At 49.5% G+C, this 19,842-nt stretch overlaps 1 protein-coding gene across 5 annotated transcripts in view; it reads right to left on the reverse strand.

Annotated features, from left to right (window-relative positions):
- Positions 1-19,842, reverse strand: part of RGS3 (regulator of G protein signaling 3) — a 145,050-nt gene that overhangs the window by 28,464 nt on the left and 96,744 nt on the right. The window contains exon 1 of one of the 5 annotated variants that reach the window (XM_032634933.1): positions 6,734-7,293. The exons of 3 other annotated variants lie outside the window; for them this stretch is intronic. In XM_032634933.1, coding sequence (XP_032490824.1) covers positions 6,734-6,802 — 69 coding nt within the window. In that variant the 5' untranslated portion in view covers positions 6,803-7,293. One more of the 5 variants, XM_032634934.1, reaches the window with a different exon arrangement.

A 19,842-nucleotide genomic window follows, 5' to 3' on the forward strand; every position in this document is an offset into this window, starting at 1 on the left:
CCAACAACGAACACATATCCAGAATATTTTTTAAGCTCCCTCAAATCAATAAGAGGATCCAATAGAAAACTGGAGAAAAGGCTTGAACAGGCACTTCACAAAGAGATGATCCAAAGGGCCAGTCAACATACGAAAAGGTGCTAAACCTCATTAGTCATCAAGGAAATGCAAATTAAACCCACAATCAGATATCACAATAGCTAATGCCAGTTCTGTTGGTGAGGACTTGAAGCAACAGGTGCTCTCCTATGCTGCCTGAAAAGGGTGTGTTGGTGTCACGCTTGAGAAAATCATACAGTGGCCTCAGCATGGGAGAAAATATTTGCAAATGAAGCAACTGACAAAGGATTAATCTCCAAAACATACAAGCAACTCATGCAGCTCAATATCAAACAACCCAATCCAAAAATGGGCAGAAGACCTAAATAGACATTTCTCCAAAGAAGATATACAGATTGCCAACAAACACATGAAAGGATGCTCAACATCATTAATCATTAGAGAAATGCAAATCAAAACTGCAATGAGGTTATCATCTCACACCGGTCAGAATGGCCATCATCAAAAAATCTAGAAACAATAAATGCTGGAGAGGGTGTGGAGAAAAGGGAACACTCTAGCACTGTGGGTGGGAATGTAAACTGATACAGCCACTGTGGAGAACAGTGTGGAGGTTCCTTAAAAAACTAAAAATAGAACTACCATATGACCCAGCAATCCCACTACTGGGCATATACCCTGAGAAAGCCATAATTCAAAAAGATGTTGTAAATCAGAAACTAACACACCATTGTAAAGCAATTATACCCCAATAAAGATGTTTAAAAAAAAAAAAGAGTCATGTACCACAATGTTCATTGCAGCTCTATTTACAATAGCCAGGACATGGAAGCAACCTAAGTGTCCATCAACAGATGAATGGATAAAGAAGATGTGGCACATATATACAATGGAATATTACTCAGTCATAAAAGGGAACAAAACTGAGTTATTTGTAGTGAGGTGGATGGACCTAGAGACTGTCATACAGAGTGAAGTAAGTCAGAAAGAGAAAAACAAATACCGTATGTTAACACATATATATGGAATCTAAAAAAAAAAAAAAAGATCAGAAGAACCTAGGGGCAAGATGGGAATAAAGATGCAGACCTACTAGAGAATGGACTTGAGGATATGGGGAGGGGGAAGGGTAAGCTGGGACAAAGTGAGAGAGTGGCATGGACATATATACACTACCAAATGTAAAATAGATAGCTAGTGGGAAGCAATCGCATAGCACAGGGAGATCAGCTCGGTGCTCTGTGACCACCTAGAGGGGTGGGATAGGGAGGATGGGAGGGAGGGAGATGCAAGAGGGAAGAGATATGGAGACATGTGGGTATGTATAACTGATTCACTGCTATGAAACAGAAACTAACACACCATTGTGAAGCAATTATACTCCAATAAAGATGTTAAAAAAAAGAAAATTATACAGTGGAATCTACTAAAGCTAATTATATACAACTTTATGACTGAGCAATTATAAACCTTAGGTATTTACCCAACAGAAAAGTATATTACGGTGCATCAAAAGACATGTATGAGAATATTCATAGTAGTGCTATTCATGATAACCTCCAACTGGCAACAACCCAAATGTCCATCAATGATAGGATGGATAAATTGGGGGACCTATATCCACACAGTGAAATACCACACACAGTGGGGGTGAACGGAATAAAACTGAGTACAATAATACTGAAGGATTCACCATCAAAATGCTGATCCAAAGAAGTCAACATAAAAGAATACATACTCAATGATTCCACGTATACAAAATTCAAAAACAGGCAACACTACTCAGTGAGAGAAGGCAAGAAAAGGGTTACCCTTTGAGGTGGCAGTGACGGGGCGGGGCGCGGCCAGGGGCGGGGTAGGTTCCCAGGGTACTAGAATGTTCTGTTTCTTGACCTGGAGAGTTTATTCACTTTGTGAAAATTCATCGGCTACATACTTCTACCCTTGCTGTCTTTTACATTTCAATATAAAAGTTTATTTCAAAAGCAATTAAAAGCCCTCATCCTAGGGCCTGATAGCACATTCCAGCTGATTCCTCCCTCCCAGCCCCAAAGCTGCTGTGTCACCTCCCATTCAGCAAATGCTCGCTCAGCGTCAGACTCCATGCCGAACACCTCGCTTCACCCACATCATCTCATTCAATAACAGCCACCAGTAAGGGAAGGTGCCAGGGGTGCCCCCGCTGCCCCCATGCCTCAGTGTCAGCACGCACGCAGCCCTCTGCGTACACACCTCATCTCATTACCCCAGTGAGGTTGGGCCCTTGCTTGAGGAAATGCAGGCACCGAGAGTTTCTGTGTCTTACCCAAGGGCACCCAACTGTAGAGAGGGAGAGCCTGCCCTCAAGTCCAGAGCCCACGCACCTGCATACAACATTATTCGGCCACCACTGCGATAAGCCGCAGCATGTGGATGGACACACGTAGGCAATCTCTATGGTCAGGCAGGAATCATGTCTACACCCTAGAGGGGTGGGCAGACTGGGATGGAGATCTCCTCCTTCGATGGACAAGCATCTGTGCATCCGGATTCAGTCTCACCTCCTGCAGGGTCTCCCGGGCTGGGTTGGAAGCTTCCCCAGGGTTCCCTCTCCACGAGTCTCCCTGCCAAAGCTGTCTTGTTACCATCCATTACATGCTCATCCCTGGCACTAGATTAAAGATCGGACCTATACCTCCAGTACCTGGCCAGTGCACCGTACATAGTGGGTGTTAGACACATGTGGAGGGAAGGGAGGGAGACAGGCAGAGAAAGCACTTACAGAGCCGCTGTTTGAATCAACTGGGAACTTCATTAATTGACGTGTGAGCAGTGAAGGTTTCGGAGCTCTGCGCGGACACAGTTACAACCCTTGACTAGAGGAGTGGGACAGGCACGCCACCTTCCATTCCAGGGTTCTCCCCGTGGCTGCCTCCAGCCTTTTTTCAAGGTTGTGGCCAGCCATTTGGCTCCCAGAGGCTCTGCCCAGCTCTTCCTCTGCCTTTCCCCATGCCTCCCACCCTCTGCCAGCCTGCCCCGAGTGTCTGAGTTCTGCTATCAGCCCGAGGTTAACCCCACCAAGAGATAACCAAGGACACCACAGAGAGCCCTGGCTACGTAGGGGAGAGCGTGCCCAGTTCCAAATAACTTTCTGCACTCCCCACCTTTCTAAGTTGGGAGCCGCTGACAGTTTTCCGGCAGCAGCCTGAGCCCCAGTGCCAGGTGCGGGCAGGCCAGCCCGTGGCAGAGGGAGAGGGGAGAAGCCCAGGGCCATCTGGAGCAGAGGGCACACCTAGCAACTCTCCACACGTCTGGAGTGATGACCTTGGCCCACTGCCAGAGGAAGACGGTCTCCTGGGACCCCTTCTCCTCTCCTCCGTGCCTGGAAGCTCCAATCTCTCAAGCGGCTCGTGGCCCCAGCACCCCTTTCCCAATCCTGCCCCCACCCAGCTGGTTGTTCAGGCAAAGGTGGCGACTCCCGGGGGCCGAGGCTGGCTGGCCTGCCGTGAGTGGCTCCAGCCTCTCCAGGCTGAGCCATAAGCAGCCTCTTTATCCCTCGGAGGAATGACGGTTTTCCCTGAGCAATGACATCTTGGAAACGGCCTGGCTCCACAAACAACAAACCTCCCAGCCTTGGTCCAGGCTCCAGCTTGCAAGAGAAGGCTTCTGACCAGAAGGGCCTGAGGAACAGGTAGGGGGCCACTTCCCTGAGAAGCCGGACACTGGCCTTGACCAATGACTCTCGGAACCCAGGAAGAGGAGAGGGTCTGCAGAGAACAGAAGATTCTCTGGATGCCTGGAAGGGGCCAGGCAATACCTGGTCCTGTCCCTGGTTGCTCCAAAGGGGAAACTGAGCCAGAGAAAAAAAGCAGATTTGCCTGAGATCATCCAGTGAGCAGGGACCAGACTGTGCCTCAGTCTCCAGCCTGTTGGCCAGGCCAGGGCTTTCTTTACTTGCACACGCTGCTTTTTCAGAGGAGAGCCGGGCTCTCGCTAGTAAATGCAACGGTCCTGGGAAGGAATGTGTCACTAAGGGAGTCCCCAAAAAGGGAGCATCAAGGTGAAAGCCAAGGACTCTGAGTCATCCAGCTGGTGTGACGGAGAGAAACCTGGGTGGGGGACCCGGAGGCCTGGGTTCTTGTCCCTGCTGTGCTGCTGAGTCGCACATAACCTCAGGCAAATCCTTCCTTTCCTGCCTCAGTCCCGTATCTGTCCAGAAGGCAAACAGACTCAGCTATTCTAGGGCCTTGGGAGACTGAACAGGAAGGGGCTCTCAGCGTTCCTAGGAACCCAGCGGGGTGTGGGCATTCCCTCCTCAGCTGCGCCTCTTCTGGGGGAGCCAGGCAGACCACTGGCTGAGAACCGCACGCTCCCCCAACCCTGCAATCCACCACCCTGGTTGGCACCATCCCAACAGGGCCCAATCTGAGCTCCAAGCTGCTGCAGTCTGTGCAGAGGACCAGGAGCACTGCGTTCAAACTAGCTGGGGCTGCCCCTCCCACCCTCTGTGGCCCAGGCCACGGGGTGGACACCACACCACCTAGCCCAGCACGATCCCAGCCCAGCTTTCCCTGTGGCCTCCGCCAGGCTGAAGCCAAGGTTCTCCCTGCCTTGTCTCCTATCAAAAATCCCATCCCCCAAACCCTTGGCTCTGTGGAAGCAACCCTGCCATGCAGAAACTAGGGCCCTTCCAAAGGGACTCCTCGCCAGGCCTCAAGCTGGTAGTGCCCACTGTCTGCCAGGTAGAGCTAGGAGATGGGTAGAAAGAGCTGACTTGGACGTCAGAGCTTGTCCTCAAGGAAACCCATCTGAGCCCTTTCCTATCATGCCCCAGGTCCCAGGCTGGGCCCTTGGGACCAAGGGATGAGTAAGGCTCAAATCCTACATGAATAAGACATGAAGCAACCACAGTGGGTACCACCACCAAGGGACAGACAGATTCCAGCTGCAGTATTTGCTCTAGTCATGGAAGTCTGGGTAGGATTAAGACCTGGAGAGAAGAGAAGAGATGGGCTTTCCAGGCAGCGGGAACAGCACGTGCAAAGGCAAGAAGGCTAGGGGCTGGGGTGGTTTCACTGATACCAGATCCTTATAATCAGAAGTCCCATCGACGATCTCTGGTTCAAAGAGACTCCCCAACAGGGGGTCAGTCACCTCAGCTGCCTCCATCTTCACCATCCCCCCACTGCAGGAGATGCCAGCCCCGGCCTGGAGCAGGCCCTACTGCGGAACTTCGCTCCCCGAAGGGCCCGCCCTGGGCTAAGCCTTGCCACGTGCTAGGGCTGGCGAAGAGGGGAGGTGCCCCTTGGCTGGGCGTGGAGGACTCAAGTGGCCCTGGTGGAAACTTTGACTATGGCCACAGTGCCCTGGCTGGGATGCCGCGGGCCCTGGCGGGTCAGACAATGCAGCTCCTTCCTTCCAGGAGATACACGCACTCCTGCCACCTGGAGAGGGGAGCCAGACAGCCCCCAGCCATGAGGCCTGAGGGCAGCGAGATGCCGCAGGTTTTTGGTGAGAGGCCCAGTGGCCCTGTACTTAGCCAGGCATCTCAAGCCAGGAGCGCCACATTCAGAGCTGAGCTCAGGGTAACGGCACCCACATATCCTGTCCTCACTGTTCCAGGAGACAGACGTCCTCCATCCTGGTCCTGGCCAGAGACCTGCTGTGTGAACTTGGGCACAGCCCCTCCCCTCTCTGGACCTGGGCTTTCCTCAGCCCTGAGGTCCCAGGGCATGAGGGTTCTTCTTGGACACCCCAGGACAAGCATAGAGATGTGAGGCCTCCAAGTTGATAAAAGAATTGGCCTCTGTCTGCTTACAGCGGCTTGCTCTGTGGGGTGAGCAGGTCCCTAACAATTCTCCCCTTCCTTACGGGTCTCAGCAGGAGCCAAAGGGGCAGGTGCAAGACCTTTCCCAAGAGGCTCAGGAGGCACAGCATCTCTGCTTGTACTTCCAGTGAACATAACAGCCAAAGCCGCAAGGATCAGATGCAACCCCACTCCAAGTCCAGCCCCTGAGACCACCTCCTTCCCCTCATGGAACTAGGCAAGAACAGCTATCCTGGTGCCTCGTGTGTGGTCAGCATCCCTGACAAGATCGCCAGCACCGCTGGCTGAGCGCTCCCTCCCTATGCAGTGGCCGGACTTCTGCTCACCAAACATTCATTTCCCTCAGAAAGAAAAGCCAGCTGACCAGCCTTGAAGTGGGAGCAGCACACAGCGGAAGCATGTCCCTAGCCCTGCAGGCTCCCACCCACCCACAGAGACAGACAGACAGACAAGCGCGCGCGCGCGCGCACACACACACACACACACACACACACACACACACACACACACACAGCTATCTCAGAGCAGAACACACATGGTTTGGTTGCAACATGCCTACCAATGGCTGCCCTGGGGAAGAAACAATAGAAACAGGGGCACGGGGTGCCCTGGACAAGAGCCCCCCGCCCGCCATACACACACCCTGGCACCGAGGCACCTACCCAGCACACTCCGGCAGGGACCCGGGGACTCCTGGATGCCGCTGCTGCCAGCCCGCCCGCCCGCGCGGGTCTCCGCCCAGCTCCGCCCGGCGGCCGGCGGGCGGGCGGACGGGCGGGCAGCTGTGGCAGCTCCTGGTGGCGCGTCAAGCGGCTGCCTTCCGCAGACAGAGCTCCTTTGTGTCAGTAGGGCTATTCATGGACTTACCCAAGGTCCCCGGGGGCGCGATACCTGCCGGGAAAAGCTGAACCAAATGACCAGGTTCTCCTCCCACATCTAGGTGGCTTTTTCAAACCCTTGCATCACTCGTCCCGCCTCCTCTTCCTCTTCCTCCAGCGCGCTTCCCAAACACACACCCTGTCCAGCCCGCTGCCGCCACTCTGGAGAGAGGTTGGACTTCTTTCTTCCATCAAATAGAAAACTCTGTAATTTCCCAAGACACTTTCATCTGAAAAGGAGCCCGGGATGTCTCGAGGAAGAATCCTCGGCCACCCCGTCCTTCAGCCTGCGAGGGGCCCGGACGGCTCCTGGGTTACAGGCTCAGACACGCCAGCCCTGGCTCCCCTGCCATCAGTCCCCAGGCCTGGGGCTGGCCCCCCCGGAGTGCCGCTCTGGAGGGAGAGGCATCAATGGCTCACAGCAGCATTCCCTGGCACTGGGATTCCCAGCCGGCTGTTCCACACACACATCCCAAGGGCTCCCCCAGCTGGGGCAGCGCGACCCCACTGGCCGCAGCTCTGGCTCTCCGGCAGGACCAGGACGGAGCCAATCATGGAAACCTCCCAGCGCCCTCCCACCCCCACATTGCTCTCGTCCCAGTGGGCGGCTGCAATTTAACCCAGGGTCCTGCAACCAACCGGCACTGACTCCAAGAATGCCACCACCCCCGGGGGCCGGAGGACCGGCTGCTTCAGTCATCTCCCAGCAGCACCATCAGTGCAGCCCAACACACGTTTTTGTTTAGCACTTTTGTGTGCCAAATCCGGGCAAGCAGAGATGGACACAGAGCTTGGGGCTTCCTCCCCCCGGGACGGTGGCTGCGAGGAGCATGTTACAACAGCCCAAGAGTCAGGATCACAAGTGAAGGAGAGGTCCCTAACAGAGGGACCGCGGGGGGCAGAGGAGGAGCACTGGACTGGGAGGCAAGGGTCCCCAGCTCAGGCCCCAGCTCCAGCCCTGGTTGACTGGGTGCGCTGAGCAAGTCCCTGCCCATCTCTGAGCCTGGATTTCCTCATCTGTAAAATGGGGCTGACAACCCTTGACCTACCCACCTGAGGGGTTAACAGAGGATCCAGTGATCCCGGGCCAGGCACTATTTTGAGAGTTTGGCCTTCGTTAATTCATTTAATCCTCATCGGCACCTTGGGAGGCAGGTACTAGTATTACCCTATTTGCAGATGAAGAATCCAGCGTAGGGAATGGTAGTGGAAGCTGCCCACAGCTTGCTGTTTGAAGACCAGTAGGATCGGAAGACCGGTAGGTCCAGCTCCAGGGTGCCCACTCGAAACCACTGTGCAGCCCCACAGGAAGCTGTCTTGCCAGCGCAAAGCTGTTTGATGCTGAGGCTACGGCTGCTGCCGTTGGTTGTCTGATTTCAACAAACACACCCTGGGCTGCGCCTGGGGCTCAGGTCAGGGGTGTCTGTCCCATAGCCAGTTCCAGCCTGAACATGCTTACCACCCAAGTGGCAGGCAACCTGGATGTCAGCCCAGAAAAAAATGGGGCAGGAGGAGCCCCTATCCTCCTTTCCCACCTCACCCTGCCTCGGCCACCCTAGGCTGAAGTGCTGTCCCTCTGCCTCTTAGTCTCCCTGTACTAGTCTCAGAGTCTCTGAATGTCTATCTCTGCCTGCCTCCTTGACCCTGTCTCTGACTCTCTATTCCTGTCTCTCTCACACATACCAGCATGTTCACGCATGCTGACATAAGAAAACATCCTTTATTAGGGTCAACTCGGAACAGCCCTCATCTGAGCTGGGCACTTACTACTCCAATCAACACTTTGCCTTGTCCCTGGGGGCAGAGCCAAGGCAGTCCTTGCAGGGCCCAAGAACCCTCCAGATTGGAAGGCTCTCATCCTGCAGGTTCCTGGGAAACAGGGCCCATTCTTGTCCTGGGAAACTAAGGAGGTGAGTCTCAGGAGACGGCCAGTTCCAATGGGAGGCTGACGGTTCCCAGGGTGGAATTTCTGGTGCTTAGGAGAAGATTCCTTAGGGTGGAGAGCCTGAATATAAGGTTCCTTGAGATGAGAGAAGTCCTTGAGTTCAGCTGAGTGTTCACCTCTCAATCAACAAACAGTTTCGGAGCACCAACTACGTGCCAGGTTCTGTGCTGGGCCCTGGGGATGCGGTGGAGAACAGGCAGAAAGGGGCCCTGCACTCGCCAAGCCGACAGCTTAGTGATGGAGACAGACATCAGGCTCACAGTCAGACTAGCCAGCCCATCATTAGACACTGTGCCAGAGCAGCCCTGCCAACCCAGGGCACTGAGTCCAGAACAGATCCAGAATGCATTCATCAACACTCTGGACCACAAGGACAATGAGGAAAGGGCACAGCAGTGCAGTGTCCCGAGGCCCAGGAGCAGGCCAGGCCAGGCTAGGAGAGCATCTAGGGCCTGGGGAGCCCAGGCGGCCACTGCCCACTGCCTCTCCATAGCTCCAGACACAAATCAACAAAGCATGTGGACCCTCCCAGTGTACAGCCTGGGGCAGGACAGGAGAGTCACTGTTATTCAGGCTATCTAAGCCGAAAGGGCCCTTGGAGATCTTTTACTCTATAAATATTCCCTATTTATAGCCAGAGAAACTGAGGCCCAGAGAGGGTTAGTGACTTTCCCAAGGAAACAGAGCAACTGAGAGGCAGGGCTGGGACCAGAGCTTGCTAACTGCCAGTCCAGTGCTCCTCCTGTTGCACCCCAATGCTTCTCAGACCTACGTAAATGATGGTGCTATTCAGTACAGGAGGACTTGGGATCTAGGGAACAGCGAGATCCAGGTGGCCCACAGGCCACAGGATCAGCACCTGGGCCCTCAGAGCCTGGGCCCCATTTATTGATCTCCATATTTTATTTAACAAACACTTATTTGACAGTACGTGTCAGCACTGTTCAGAGCACTTCTCAATTACTGACTCATGAAATCTTCATAACCTTATCAGATATGATGTCTACTGTCCCCATTTTACAGATAGTTAAACAGAGCCGGAGAGATAATGAAACCTGCTCAAGGTCACCAGTAAGTGCACAGCTACAGATCAAACCCAATCCACTATCCGCTGTGCCCTGCACCACTGCACAGGGCGGCCATGGGACAGAGCCCTCCAGCTACATACTGAGAAGCCAGTTGGCTATGCAGCCCAGCCGTGCAGGCAAACGTCTCACTGTTCAGGCAAGCTGGCAGCAGCTTCCAGAGCTAGGACCAGGGAGGGTTAGCAGGGAGCCAGTGTATGTGCACCTCCCATTTTAAGAGAAGCAGCACCCCCAGGCAGAGCCCAAGGCTCCAGGGAGATGCAGCAGCAGCAAGATACAGCCCAGACACCCCGGACAGGCCGTTCCCTGCAGCTGCACCGCAGCAAGGCTCCATCTGTCTTCCCTCACTGCCTCCACTGCGTTAAGCCTGGTCCGCTCGGAATTGCGTTCGCAAGACCCCATCATGAACCCTGCACAGATGGAAACCCACCCACCTTCCTTCCCCGTGCAGACTCCACCTGCGGGAGACTGAGCCTTGGCAATACCCTCCTCAAAAAAAGGAGGGTACCTGCCAAAAGCTATTTAATGAGCTTCCCTGTCCCGGCTTCTGATCCAAAGTCCACTGGGATTTTATTCCAGGGTGGGGAGGAGAGTTATGCCACTATGGCAGAAACTGGGCACAAAGCCAGGGAGGTGTGGTCCCAGGAATTCCAGAGCTTATGACAGACTAAGACCACCCCCAGCCCCCACCAGCAGCTGCTCAGGCTTTCACTGCCTTGGACAATGAAAGGGCCAGGCCTGTGCTTGGGTGATGGGGGTAATGAAAGCCAGGGCCGGGACACACTGGCCCCGACTTCTACAGAGCCCTGCCCCTGCCCCACCCTGTTGCAGAAGAGGGCAAAGGCCCTGGGCGGCCCAGGGGAACTGTGGAAGTATCTGCATATGCCCCTCCAGCCCAACCTTTGAATCTGCTAACCCACTTAGGAAGTTCTGGGCCTAAGACTCATTGGGTCTTACAGCCTTGGTTTTGGGGTCTATAGTCTCCATGCAGAAATGCCATCCCCACAGAAGAGCAGGCCAAGAAACATTTATTGGTTATTTTGATAACTACTGAATCCCTATTATGTGCCGGAGCCTGTGCTCGGAACTGTGGACACAGGCAGGGAAGCAGCCTGCTCCTGGGATCTGACTTGGAGGGTGGGCACAGCTGACTCTGTGCTGATGTTTAATCAGGAACTGTCCTGCCACGTTCTGGCCTCTACGACCCTAACAGCAGGGCAAGGGACACAGTCTCCCACCGCTTGCTAAGGGCATGCTCCTGGCTCTTCCTGGGGGCACTTGCCTTGTTCTCGGGGGCACGTGCTGCAAGTGGAGTGCAGGTGAGTAGGACAGAGCAGGCATCCATCCTCAGGTTCAAACCCAGGGAGAGTTTTGGCCTGTAGTCTGCAGAACCCAGGGCAGGTCCCTTCCCCCTTACTGGTCTCAGTCTTCCATCCCTAAAATGAGGCCAGAGATGGGTGTCCAGTAGCGCCCCAGTTTCACTCCTCCTCTTCAAGAGTTAGTCCCAGGCCCCACAAGGTCCTCTCACTAAAGGATTAGGTTCTGTCAGTGGTATTTAGAAAGAGCACAGACTTTGCAGCCTAAAAAAATCTGAGTGTGAGTCATCTTCGGCAAGTCGCTTTAATGTCTCTGAGTCTCGGTTTCCACATCTGTAAAATAGGGCTATTACCATCTGCCTCAATGGGCCCTGCGGAAGACTAAATGAGATAGTGCATGCATATGGAGGGCCTGTTGCTGTGTTGTCATTGTTGCTGCTATCATCTGTCAAAGGACAGAATTGACCTTGAGTGGGTTGGTGAAAAGAGTAGTGTTAGGACTTTCCTGGTGGCGCAGTGGTTAAGAATCCACCTGCCAATGCAGGGGACACGGGTTTGAGCCCTGGTCCGGGAAGATCCACATGCTGAGGAGCAACTAAGTCCGTGTGCTACAACTACTGAGCCTGCACTCTAGAGCCCACGAGCCACAACTATGGAAGCCCGCACACCTAGAGCCTGTGCTCCGCAACAAGAGAAGCCACTGCAATGAGAAGCCTGTGCACCGCAACAAAGAGTAGCCCCTGCTCACTGCAACTAGAGGAAGTCCGCATGCAGCAATGAAGACCCAACGCAGCCATAAATAAATAAATGTATTTAAAAAAAGAAAAAAGAGTAATGTTAAGTGTGAAAATATCTGTTGAGGCTCTAATAGATGAGAGCCTAACATGGTGCCCAGTTCTACTAATAGCTGATAATCACTAACATTTATTGAGCAACAGGCTACTATCATCATCCCCATCCTACAGATGGGAAAACTAAGGTACAGGAAGGTTGCATGGCAAAGGCAATGGCAAGATAGGCAGCATGGCACCAAGGTGTATGCTCTTAAGCTGTATTCCCTGCCCTAATTCATGTTCCCCAAATGTCTCCGCCCTTGACATGTGCCTCTTCCTCAGCAACTTCAGGCAGCAAGGACAATCCCCAATCTGCTCATGGGAACTGCATCTCCCAACGACAGCCAGGGGAAGCCCACGTGCAACAAAAGCCAGTAGACAAAAGTCCCCCCGGAGAGCTGGTCCTGAGAACCGTCGCTGGCCTGGGGCACGCATCACAGCCACCAAGCATCATCCTGACCTTGGGTGCTGCAGTGGCACAGGATGGCCAAGAGCCACGACCATCTCCTTTCCTGGCCCCAGTCCAACCAGCCACTCACTGGCCTGGGCTTTCAGGCTTTGGGGAGCAATCCTCGACCCAATGTGCTTGTGCCAGCTCCAGGGTCAGGCCGTCTTGACTACTGGAGTTCCTGGGAAGTGTTCGGCACAGATGTGGAAGTCAGCCCTGTGACCTTGGCCGCTAAATGCAGTTCACCCCCGGACTCCCCCGAGTTCAGCCCTTGCTTGGACTCTTGGGCCTAAGGCCGGGTCACCAAAATAGAGGGTCAGCGGATGAAAGACTGGACTGAAATGCTGGCTTTGCTGCTGTTTTCTGCAGGACCTGGGGCAAGGCCAGTCCCCTCCTCGGGCCTTAATTTCCCTGTCTCTAAAATGGGTGCTAGGGTTGGACGAGATCAGTGCCACCCAGCATGCGGTCTGCAGGATGCACTGATCCATGAACTGCTTGTTACTGGTTTACAACAAGATAAGCAGCAAAATCAAGAATGTTTGGAAACTTCTGTAGCAACTTGACATTGCCATGACATCCAAGTGCAAGACAATGGACTGGTCTGATTGAATACTTATAAGGCTAGTTCGGGTGCTGTCAAACCAGCATGAGATATCATATACAGTGTGTGTTTTAACAAAAGTATAAGGCTCTTCACCGCAGGTGATTTAGGAAGCTCTGGTCAAAAATGTCCTTGTTTCCACGAGAACTCACTAACTAGGCCTCTAACACAGCACTCATACCTACAGTGGGACTCATGATCCTGTCACCCAAATGTTTCCCTCTCCACTGCTGCCAGCTCAGAGAATGGCACCACCAATCACCTGTTTGCCTGAACCAGACTCATGGGCGTCATCCCTATCCCAAACTCTCCCCCGCATCCAACTCATCACCAGATCTCGCAGATCCCACATCATGCGGATCTCTCAGCTCTCGATCCCTGCTCCCTGCACCCTAGTCCAAGGCACCAGCACCTCTTCCCAGGGTGAGGGCAACAGCCTCCTAACTGCTCCCTACCTCTCGCCTTGCCATCCTCTACGCCATTCTCATCGACAAGGCCGTGAGCTTTCTATGACACACATCAAACACAGAGCTCCCAGCGCCCCAGGATAAAGTTCAGACTCCTTAAACAGCCTCTCGGACCCTGAACACTCCTCCAGCTCGTCTCGTGCTTCCTTTTCCCCTCCCTCATGCCCCCACGCACACTGGTCTACCTTAAGGTCCTCACCTAGAGTGATCCTTCCTACATCCCAGCTCCTGCTCCTTGCCTCACGTCCCTGACCAGATCCTCCCAGTAGGTGCCCTCATTGGGCCTTCTGTCACAAATGTCATCTTTTCATTATATATTGTTCATATTTGGTTGGGGTCTGTCTTTCCTCCAATTGTCCTCTACCACACTAGACTATTAATTAGCCCTATGGAGATGAGAACTATGTTGGTTGATGAACCACAAAGTAGAGGACATTTGCCTGGCCAGCTTCTATCTGTGCTTCTTTGCCATCTGAGGAACCACCCGTCCTTCCCCCACTCTCAAACCAGGTGATTCACGTGGAACTGACCCATCTCCCACTCCAGGGATGGCCATGTGACCCAGGCCACAGCCAATCACTTTATCCCATCCTATTGTCTTCAGTGACTGGGATAGGCACATGATCCAGCTTGAACCAATAAGACTCAGACCCAGGATTACTGCTGAAATGATTGAGGGAGTCAAACTGTAAGGCCTTCATCCTGGTATTTCTGGCAACTATCTTCCGTCACTAAGGGAGTGAGCCAACACATAAGCAGGTAGAGCCAAGAGATAGAGCGGGTGAAGCCAGTTCTCGGTGACATTGCTCAAGGTCTTGAATCCAGCTATGCCTGAAGGCTACCCTCCTAAATCCAATAAATTCCATTTCTTGGCTGAAGCTAATTTGAGTTGGATTCTTGTCACTTGCAACTGGAAGATTCTTGCCTAATGTGCGCTGAATCACCAGTGTTTAGCACAGTGTCTGACACACAGTAGGTACTCTGGAATTATTTTTTCATTCATGCAGTCATTCAACAAATATTCAGCAGTGAGAAGGTGACCGGGTCTGCTTTATATGAAGAATCATCTTGGCTGCTGTTTAGAGGGGTGACTAACGGAACAGGAGTAGGAACCAGGAGATCCACCAGGAGACCATGCAGTAGTACCAGGGACAGAGATGAGGCCTGAAGAGCACGGCTGAACAGAGGGAAAAGCGGGGAGGGGAAAATTCCCAATTCCGAATTCACTGGAGAACCTCTGATGATCTCTGCTCCTCTCTGGTCCTCAGTTTCTCAATCTCTTTCAGCTCCTTCATTCTAGCATCTCTATGTTTTCTCCTACTGCTTATAGAGTCCCTAGCTGTCAACACTCAAATTTGCACTGAAGGGTATTGAGGTCAGGGTCAGGGTCAAGTCTGGAGGTTGGTTCTGACAGGCAGGGAGTATAGCTCAGTAGCTAAGAACACAGGTTCTGAAGCCAGATGCCTGGGTTTGGATCATGGACTATACCTCCTAGCTGTGAGACCTTGTACAGTCTATTTAACCTCTCTGTTCCTTTGTTTCTTCACCTATAAAATGGGAATAATAACAACAGTGTTAAGCAGATTGCATATTACAGCAGAAGGAAAGTACATTTGATAAATATTAGGTGGTATTATTATTTGTAGTAGGAAATCCAAAAAGAGGAAATTTTAAAACATAGAAAATAAATTATTCCAAAAATCAGTAAAAAATTTCCTTGAACTAAGGGAAGGCTTGGGTCTTCAGACCAAAAAGGCTTACCTAGTTAGTACCAGGAAAAATTACCAAAAGAGAGCAAACAACTAGAAATAATCTGGGGAAATTTCTAAATTCCAAAGACTAGAAAGAGAAATCCTGCTTGCTTCCATAAAGAAACTTTAGCGAATCAAGTGAGTACTGCACTTCTTACAACACCAAATGCTGGGACAATAGAGCCTTTCTCTCAGGTTTCTGGGGGAGAACGACTATTAACCTAGAATTCACTACTCAAGCAAAAGATGACTCAAACATGAGGGCAAATATTTTCAGACTTACAAAGACTAAGAAAGTATGCCACCCACAGATCCTTTCTGAAAAATTTACTCAAGAAAGCTCTCCAAACCAAAATGAATCAAAATCTAGAAGTCAAGAAAAAGATGCTGTGGGATACAAGACACTGGCAAGCAATGAAGCCAGAAACATTTACACACTTAACTATGGATGACATCATTGATAAGTTAAATGCAATTTTAAGTAAATGATTCTCAAAATGCAATAGAACTAATGTTTAAGAATAATAACAATCAGAAATAAAATTTCAGATGATTTCAGCAATACCTAGGAGTCATGGAGAAGAGCAAAGAGAAGTATGGGCCAGCTTATTATGGGTTGTAGGACATGAGGACATGCTATTGTAGATCTGGTGTCATTCTTTTTTTTTTTTTTAACATCTTTATTGGAGTATAATTGCTTTACAATGGTGTGTTATTTCTGCTTTATAACAAAGTAAATCAGCTATACATAAACATATATCTCCATATCTCCTCCTTCTTGCGTCTCCCTCCCACCCTCCCTATTCCACCCCTCCAGGCGGTCACAAAGCACCGAGCTGATCTCCCTGTGCTATGCGGCTGCTTCCCACTAGCTATCTGTTTTACATCTGGTAGTGTATATATGTCCATGCCACTGTCTCACTTCGTCCCAGCTTACCCTTCCCCCTCCCCCTGTCCTCAAGTCCATTCTCTAAGTCTGTGTCTTTATTCCTGTCTTGCCCCCTAGGTTCTTCAGAACCATTTTATTTTATTTTATTTTATTTAGATTCCATATATATGTGTTAGCATACGGTATTTGTTTTTCTCTTTCTGACTTACTTCACTCTGTATGACTGACTCTAGGTCCATCCACCTCACTACAAATAACTCGGTTTCGTTTCTTTTTATGGCTGAGTAATATTCCATTGTATATATGTGCCACATCTTCTTTATCCATTCATCTGTCGATGGACACTTAGGTTGCTTCCATGTCCTGGCTATTGTAAATAGAGCTGCAATGACCATTTTGGTACATTTTTTTTTTTTTTTTTTTTGGCGGTATGTGGGCCTCTCACTGTTGTGGCCTCTCCAGTGGCAGAGCACAGGCTCTGGACGCGCAGGCTCAGCGGCCACGGCTCACAGGCCCAGCCGCTCCGCGGCATGTGGGATCTTCCCGGACCAGGGCACAAACCCATGTCCCCTACATCGGCAGGCGGACTCTCAACCACTGCACCACCAGGGAAGCCCCATGACTCTTTTTGAATTATGGTTTTCTCTGGGTATATGCTCAGTAGTGGGACTGCTGGGTCATATGGTAGTTCTATTTTTAGTTTTTTAAGGAACCTCCATACTATTCTCCGTAGTGGCTGTATCAATTTACATTCCCACCAACAGTGCAAGAGGGTTCCCTTTTCTCCACATCCTCTCCAGCATTTATTGTTTGTAGATTTTGGGGGTGTCATTCTTGATATTGAAATACGTTGGTGAAAAAGATATGGGTAAAATCACCAGCAGACTAGAATTAGGGTGTGTAACTTCAGAGGAAATTTTACAGAAGAATAATGAGAAGTTAGCCTTGGGATATTTAATACTACTAAAACATATTATGAAGCTACAGTGATTAAGTGTCAGTATGATGTAGAAATAGACGAATAAATGAGGGAAACAAGCGAATTCAAAAATCAACCCACCAATGTGTGGAAATTTGGTCTATGATAAATGAGTAAAGGAAGGATAACTCAAAAAAATAGGTTTGGGGTTTCCCTGGTGGTGCAGTGGTTAAGAATCTGCCTGCCAATGCAGGCGACACAGGTTCGAGCCCTGGTCTGGGAAGATCCCACATGCCGCGGAGCAACTAGGCCCGTGAGCCACAACTACTGAGCCTGTGCATCTGGAGCTTGTGCTCCGCAACGAGAGGCCGCGACAGTGAGAGGCCCACGCACTGCGATGAAGAGTGGCCCCCACTCGCTGCAACTAGAGAAAGCCCTCGCACAGAAACGAAGACCCAACAAAGAACGAAAGAAAGGAAGGAAGGAAGAAAGAAAGAAAGAAAGAGAAAGAAAGAAAGAAAGAAAGAAAGAAAGAAAGAAAGAAAGAAAGAAAGAAAGAAAGAAAGAAAGAAAGAAAGAAAGAGAAAGAAAGAAAGAAAGAAAGAAAGAAAGAAAGAAAGAAAGAAAGAAAGAAAGAAAGAAAGAAAGAAAGAAAGAAATAAGGTTTCATTAAAAAAAAATAGGTTTGGAAAAATTGGTCAACCACTTGGGGAAAAAATTAGTGAGAGTTCCATCTGACACCAGGCACTAGATTAAGTGCAGATGAATTAAAAATATGAATGTAGGGCTTCCCTGGTGGCGCAGTGGTTGAGAGTCCGCCTGCCGATGCAGGGGATATGGGTTCGTGCCCCAGTCCGGGAAGATCCCACATGCCGCGGAACGGCTAGGCCCGTGAGCCAAGGCTGCTGAGCCTGCGCTTCTGGAGCCTGTGCTCCACAACAGGAGAGGCCACAACAGTGAGAGGCCCGCATACCGCAAATAAATAAATAAATAAATATGAATGTAAAACATAAAAGGTTAAAAGTACTGGAAAAGTATACAGAAGAATATTCGTTATAATTTTGGAGAGGAAAAGGTCTCAGAAAGTATAGCCCCCTACCCTCAAAAAACAGACTTGACTACAAAAATATTTGATTATTAAAAAATGTTAACTTCTGAATGATAAAAGATACTATAAATAACGTTAAAAGATAAATGATAAACTGGAAAAAATATTTGTAACCTACATAATAAGCAAATGGTTAATATTCTAATATTACAAATAAAACAAATGCCCCAGTAGAAAACTGGGCAAATGATATGAACTGATGAGCCGAAGAAGAAATATAAATGACTAATAAATGTAAAAAGAAGCCCAACCTCACTAATAATCAAATAATTATATACAGCCACTATGGAGAACAGTATAGACTTTCCTCAAAACACTAAAAATACAACTACCATATGACCCAGCAATCCCACTCCTGGTCATATACCCAGAGAAAAACATAATTCAAAAAGATACATACACCCCAATGTTCACTGCAGCACTATTTACAATAGCCAGGACATGGAAGCAACCTAAATGTCCATCAACAGAGGAATGGATAAAGAAGATGTGCTACATATATACAACAGAATATTACTCAGCCATAAAAAGGAACGAAATAGTGCCATTTGCAGAGATATGGATAGATCTAGAGACTGTCATACAGGGTGAAGTAAGTCAGAAAGAGGAAGACAAATGTCATATATACTATTGCTTATATGTGGAACCTAGAAAAATGGTACAGATGAACTTATTTGCAAAGCAGAAATAGAGACACAGATGTAGAGAACTTACGGATACCAAGGGGGTTGGGGGTGGGATGAACTGGGAGACTGGGATTGACATATATACACTACTATGTATAAAATAGACAACTAATGAGAACCTACTGCATAGCTCAGGGAACTCTACTCAGTGCTCTGTGGTGATCTAAATGGGAAGGAAATCTAAAAAAGAGGGGATAGGTGTATATGTATAACTGATTCACTTTGCTGTACAGCAGAAACTAACACAACATTGTAAATCAACTATACTCCAATAAAAATTAATTAAAAAAACTTTTTAAATAAAAAGAAAGAGGGAGAACTTTTAAGACTGATGTGAAAGGTTTATATGATATGCTAAGTTTATGTGTATGGAAAAAATATTTGGAGAAACACACCAAACTTACAGCAGTGGCTATCAATGGGGAAAGGGCTTGGAGAATGGGAGATTTTCTTTATTTTATTCAGCTCAGCAATGTTTAGGATATGTTTGTACAAGTTTTGTACAAGTATATCAAGGAATATATGTAATGCAAATAAATAAATATTCCCATTTGTAATATAAATAAAATTTTTCAATTTCCTCAAATAAGTTTAACAACAAATGTGCAAGACCAGTATGGAAATTTTTTTTCAAAACTTTACTTCGGAAATCTTAAAAGAAGATTTGCATAAATGAAGAGACATAATTCTATTGCTGGATGGGAAGACAGTGTTGTATAGACTTCAAAACTCCCCTTTTTGATGTATAATTTTAAATGTAATTACAATGCAAATCTCAATGAGATTTGGTGGGGAGAGGCAGGGAGGAGGTGGGGACTTAATAAAATTATATTGAATTGCATTTAAAAGAACAAATATTCATTAATCGTTAGAGAAATGCAAATCAAAACTACAATGAGATATCATCTCACACCAGTCAGAATGGCCATCATCAAAAAATCTACCAACAATAAATGCTGGAGAGGGTGTGGAGAAAAGGGAACCCTCTTGCAATGCTGGTGGGAATGTAAATTGATACAGCCACTACGGAGAACAGTATGGAGGTTCCTT

Source organism: Phocoena sinus, chromosome 6, assembly GCF_008692025.1.
Source record: "Phocoena sinus isolate mPhoSin1 chromosome 6, mPhoSin1.pri, whole genome shotgun sequence".
Taxonomy (NCBI): domain Eukaryota; kingdom Metazoa; phylum Chordata; class Mammalia; order Artiodactyla; family Phocoenidae; genus Phocoena; species Phocoena sinus.